General features: G+C 41.6%; 1 protein-coding gene across 2 annotated transcripts in view; it reads left to right on the top strand.

Moving 5' to 3' along the window:
• The window catches only part of LOC106585763 (uncharacterized), a 43,792-nt gene that overhangs the window by 30,040 nt on the left and 8,877 nt on the right, over positions 1–4,875 (top strand). For both annotated transcript variants that reach the window (XM_014172348.3, XM_014172349.3), the window contains exons 2-5: positions 155–268; positions 1,201–1,314; positions 3,576–3,734; positions 4,300–4,382. In XM_014172348.3, the coding sequence (XP_014027823.3) occupies positions 155–268; positions 1,201–1,314; positions 3,576–3,734; positions 4,300–4,382 (470 nt within the window). The remainder of the gene's footprint in view (positions 1–154; positions 269–1,200; positions 1,315–3,575; positions 3,735–4,299; positions 4,383–4,875) is intronic.

The raw sequence follows: 4,875 nt of genomic DNA, 5'->3' as shown, positions 1-4,875 counted from the left end.
GTATGTGGTGGTCAATGATACAATGTTATTGTGTGCTATGGAAATATCATCATATCATAATTTTAAACGTTTGTCATTTAACGTTTATCTTCTCTAGAATGTGAAATCAATTGAATGTTTGTTTTCCTTTTTCTACTTCTTATTTAAAACACAGGCATCCACTCCTGCACTGAGAACATTTGTCTGAATGGGGGCTCTTGCTACAGACGCGGAAGTCTCCCCTCTTGCAGCTGTGCCCCTGGCTACAGTGGAGATCGTTGTGAAACAGGTATGCCAAAAATGGTTTTCAGTCAGTGGAGGACTAGGCATTTTAGAGTAAGCGTTCAGTCTCAATATGCTAATGAGATTCATCTCAACGAAAGGACCAATTATATCCTGAAGGCCACATTTATGTGTAGGCCTTTCATTTTGGTGGCTTACTGGTGCAGTAGCCATGTGCCAAAATTGGACAATGGGTATTATCTGCATGCAATGGTGTAAAGTACTTAAATAAAAATACTTTAAAGTACAACTTATGTAGTTTTTTGGAGTATCTGTACTTTTCTTTACTATTTATATTTTTCACAACTTTTGTTGTACTTTTACTCCATACATTTTACCTGTCAGCCAAAAGTAAGTATATTTTGAATGCTTAGCGGGACAGGAAAAACGTCAAATTCAAGTTCTTGTCAAGAGAACATCCCTGGCCATCTTTACTGCCTCTGATCTGGCGGACTCACTAAACACACATGCTTAGTTTGTAAAATATGTGGACTGTTGGAGTGTGCCCCTGGCTATCCATAATAATTAAAAAACAAGAAAACCGTGGCATCTGGTTTGCTGGTTTGCTTTCAAAGCAATTTGAAATTATTTATACTTTTACTTTTACTTTTGATACTTAAGCATATTTTTGAAATTACATTAACTTTTAATACTTAAGTATATTTAAAACTTAATACTTTTAGACTTTTACTGGGTGACGTTTACTTTTAATTTAGTCATTTTCTATTAAGGTATCTTCAGTTTTACTCAAGTATGACAATCGGGTACTTTTTCCACCACTGTCTACATGTTGTAATTTGAATTCCGAGTTCATCAGACATGCATTTGTTTTGCATGTCCACCTCCTTCACATCTGACTGGTTATGCAGTTGTTCTTTCGGTTTGTTTTATTTCTTGTGCAGTATAATTTACCCATGCTTTTTCACGTTTTCTTTTCAGACATTGATGAATGTCAGTCCAACCCCTGTCACAACGGAGCTACATGCGTTGACGGCCTGAATTCCTTCACCTGTGTTTGCCTCTCAAGCTACACTGGATTCTATTGTGAAGAAGGTAGGTTAGTTAGAATATCCATGGGATCTGTCAGTAAACTCTGTCAGTAGGATTCTCTCCTCATTTAACATCAGCTGAATGAAAGCATTCGAGTAGGTATTTGTTCAAGGTTGTTCCAGCTAACCCTTTTTCTCCATCATTCAGGCACTAGTACTTATAAAGGCTTGCCATGCAAAGGAGAATATGAAATAGTAAAATAAACAATGGCAGTGTTCTTAGCAACGGTGTGACGCGTTCCAGCGCTGGCCTCGATTTCACACAAAAATACATCACTGATCATTGAATTTAGATCACAGAGGAAAAGAAGTTGGCTTTGTTGGAGGAAAGTCATAGATCACCAGATAGCTGTGTGTGATATGATCAGTTACCTGAGCCCTTGGGAAATAGAGTGAGACTCTTAGACTCTGAGTCATTCAGATACTGGAGGAAGCGTAGAAATGTGTGGTCAGAAAGCCAGGGGCTACAGTCTCTTCACATATCAGACAGACCACAGATTGTCACAGTTTTCCATGTCTGCAAACACAATGGTCTATTAAAGAAATCACAGACATTCGGTTAATACCCACGAGTCCAGGTGTAAAGTAATTTTCCAGTACAGGTGTTTTAGACTTCACGTCCTCTCTTGTTCAACTCAACAATGATCCAATCGTTCACTGGCCCTAAGCAGGGTATGTGAAAGGAATCAGTAGATATCACTGCATTTGTTCAACAGAACCTGGGTTGAGAAACTCAAGCTTCATGTTTAAAGTTTGAAGTTTTAATGTTACATGCACAAGTACAGTGATATGCCTGATTATGTCATTCAGACAAACTCATAGCCTCTTATTCTCTATTGAGTCTATAGCTTGACTACACCCCATTTTGTCCCTGGTGTGTTGACCCAGGGCATTATACATGCTGGCCAGTCTGTCCTGACCATACTCCGAATGTTGCTGCCATTACTCATCACTGAGTCAGGGCTGGATCCCGTATGCTTAGACCCAGCTGTTTTCTCAGGGTCTCTTGCCAGAAGGCAAACAGAGAAAAGGCTATGATAACACTCTTTGTTTAGCCCATATACAACTGTATTAAGGGTATAAGAGAGTGAGAAGGTAAGTAGTAAATATAAGTAAATAGATGTGCCACAGTAGTACACACACACACACACACACATGACTGCATCATGACAGGGTTACCATCAAAATGGTTCATGAAATCTGATATTGAAAAAATATACATAGATAACCACTAGTGTAGACACTCCAGAGTCTTTCTCTGACCTCCTCACTGGTTTATAGGGTGCTGGGGGCTAGAGGAGAGAGAGAGAGGGAGTGAGGGAGAGAGAGAGAGAGAGAGAGAGAGAGGGAGAGAGAGAGAGAGAGAGAGAGATGACCATATTAGTAACACATATTTCCCTCAGATTACACAGACCCACAAAGAATTCGAAAACAAATCCAATTTTGATAAACTCCCATATCTATTGGGTGAAATACCACAGTGTGCAATCACAGCAGCAAGATGTGTGACCTGTTGCCACAAGAAAAGAGCAACCAGTGAAGAACAAACACCATTGAAAATACAATATTTATGTTTATTTATTTGTTTTCCCTTTTGTACTTTAACTATTTGTACATCGTTATACAACACTGTATATAGACATAATATGACATTTGAAATGTCTCTATTATTTTGGAACTTGTGTGAGTGTAATATTTACTGTCCACTTTGTATTGTTTATTTAACTTTTAAAGACCCTTGAATTGAATTGAGGGGGGGCTCTGATTAGAGAGCAGTCTGAGATAACAGCAGAGCCAGGGGGCTCAGGGTGACCTTATAAAGACACACAGTACCCCGCTCTCTGTCTCCTAGTTATCTCCTGAACCTAATTGGTGTGCACTGGAGGATAGGGATGAAACCTAGATCAACATCCAGATAGGACCATGTTCCTACAGGTGTTGGGTGGATTAGACATTCTTAGGGGAGAGTCTCTTTTTCCTTTTTCAGTGAAAATATAGTGAAAGGTATTAGAATGTGTGTAACCCTTTTATTCATTAATCACATGACCTTTTTTTGCCAAGTTGTAGACTCATGCATTGTTAACAACCTTTTTTCCCCCCTCAATCAATAACAGTTTTTGAAAATGCTGTGTTTATTTATAGGCATTCCGCCCATTGTAAAAGTCTGTGTCATTGTCCGTGGATTCTCAGCTGCTGTTATCTTTTTTATTGTACCGTTGAAGCACAAATGTCTGTGATACACATCCATTCTCTCTCTCTCCTCAGACACTGAGACGTGTGACTATGGCTGGCACAAGTTCCAGGGCAACTGCTACAAGTACATCCCCCAGAGGAGGAACTGGGACACAGCGGAGAGAGAGTGCCGGGTACAGGGGGCACACCTGGCCAGCATCCTCTCCCATGATGAGCAGCAGTTTGTCAACCGTAAGTGTGATATCACACTCATACACGTACACGCCATGAAAACAATACTATTAGTTGTACACAAGACAACACAAGACACAAAGCCAACCATAGAATAATGCTCAATGACACAGTCTCAACCATCTGAAAATAACTACAGTATTTCACAAGTATTCTTCTTAAGGCTGATTTAAAACCCCTGCAGCTAATTGTAGGATTATCCTACATCTGGAATTTGCAGAAACACCAGGGAATTCCCAACAGATTTATCCCCATGCTCCTCGTCTTAAAGTCAGTATACACTAATCTCATTAATGAATATGGGCTGTGGAGCAGAGAGGCATAGTGGATTACTACAGTAGGTTTTTGGGTGGTTGGCAGCAACAGTGGAGTAGACGTGGAGTAGACGTCAAACGTCTTGGCTGAGAGAGAGAAAGAAAACGCAGGCAGTTGGAACAGGAAGAGTGATGCATGTGTAGAAAAATGCCTCTCTCGCTCTCTCTTTATGGAGGGACTGAAAAGCGCCTAATAAGGCATTGGAATCAACTCATTGACCTCCTGTGTTCTGTTGTGCCCTTCACGGCAGGCCTTGGACAGGACTACCAGTGGATCGGCCTGAATGATAAGATGTACGAGAATGACTTCCGCTGGACCGACAGCACGCCCATGGTAAGAAGGGGTTCTCACACTTTTTAGCCTCAACAAACAGTGTTGAATCCCGGTAAATATTTACAGGGATACTGCTGACAAACACAGTCATCTAGGAGATGTGTCATTTCCTGCGGTGGTAAATGAGGAAACTCACTGTGGTCACTTTCTCATGACATACCCTACTATCTCCTCTACACCCTGTTGGACAAGCTCACTGGCTTGGCGTCATGCTCATAGAAATATAATGAATAGAACAGGCATCCCCATTCAAGACAATGATGGCATAACGGGGGGACTGCGAGTATACCCATAGAGGCAAAGCAGGAAGTAAAAGCAGGAAGTGTACCCAATAATCTGTGCTGTCCCGGGTGGCGCAGTGCTAGCTGTGCCACCAGAGATTCTGGGGTCGAGTCCAGGCTCTGTCGCAGCCGGCCGCGAATGGGAGGCCCATGGGGCGGCGGAAAATTGACCCAGCGTCGTCCGGGTTAGGGAGGGTTTGGCCGGCAGGGAT

The sequence above is a fragment of the Salmo salar genome, chromosome 24 (genome assembly GCF_965601325.2).
Source record: "Salmo salar chromosome 24, fSalSal1, whole genome shotgun sequence".
Taxonomy (NCBI): domain Eukaryota; kingdom Metazoa; phylum Chordata; class Actinopteri; order Salmoniformes; family Salmonidae; genus Salmo; species Salmo salar.
This window is presented reverse-complemented; position numbering and strand designations above follow the sequence as displayed.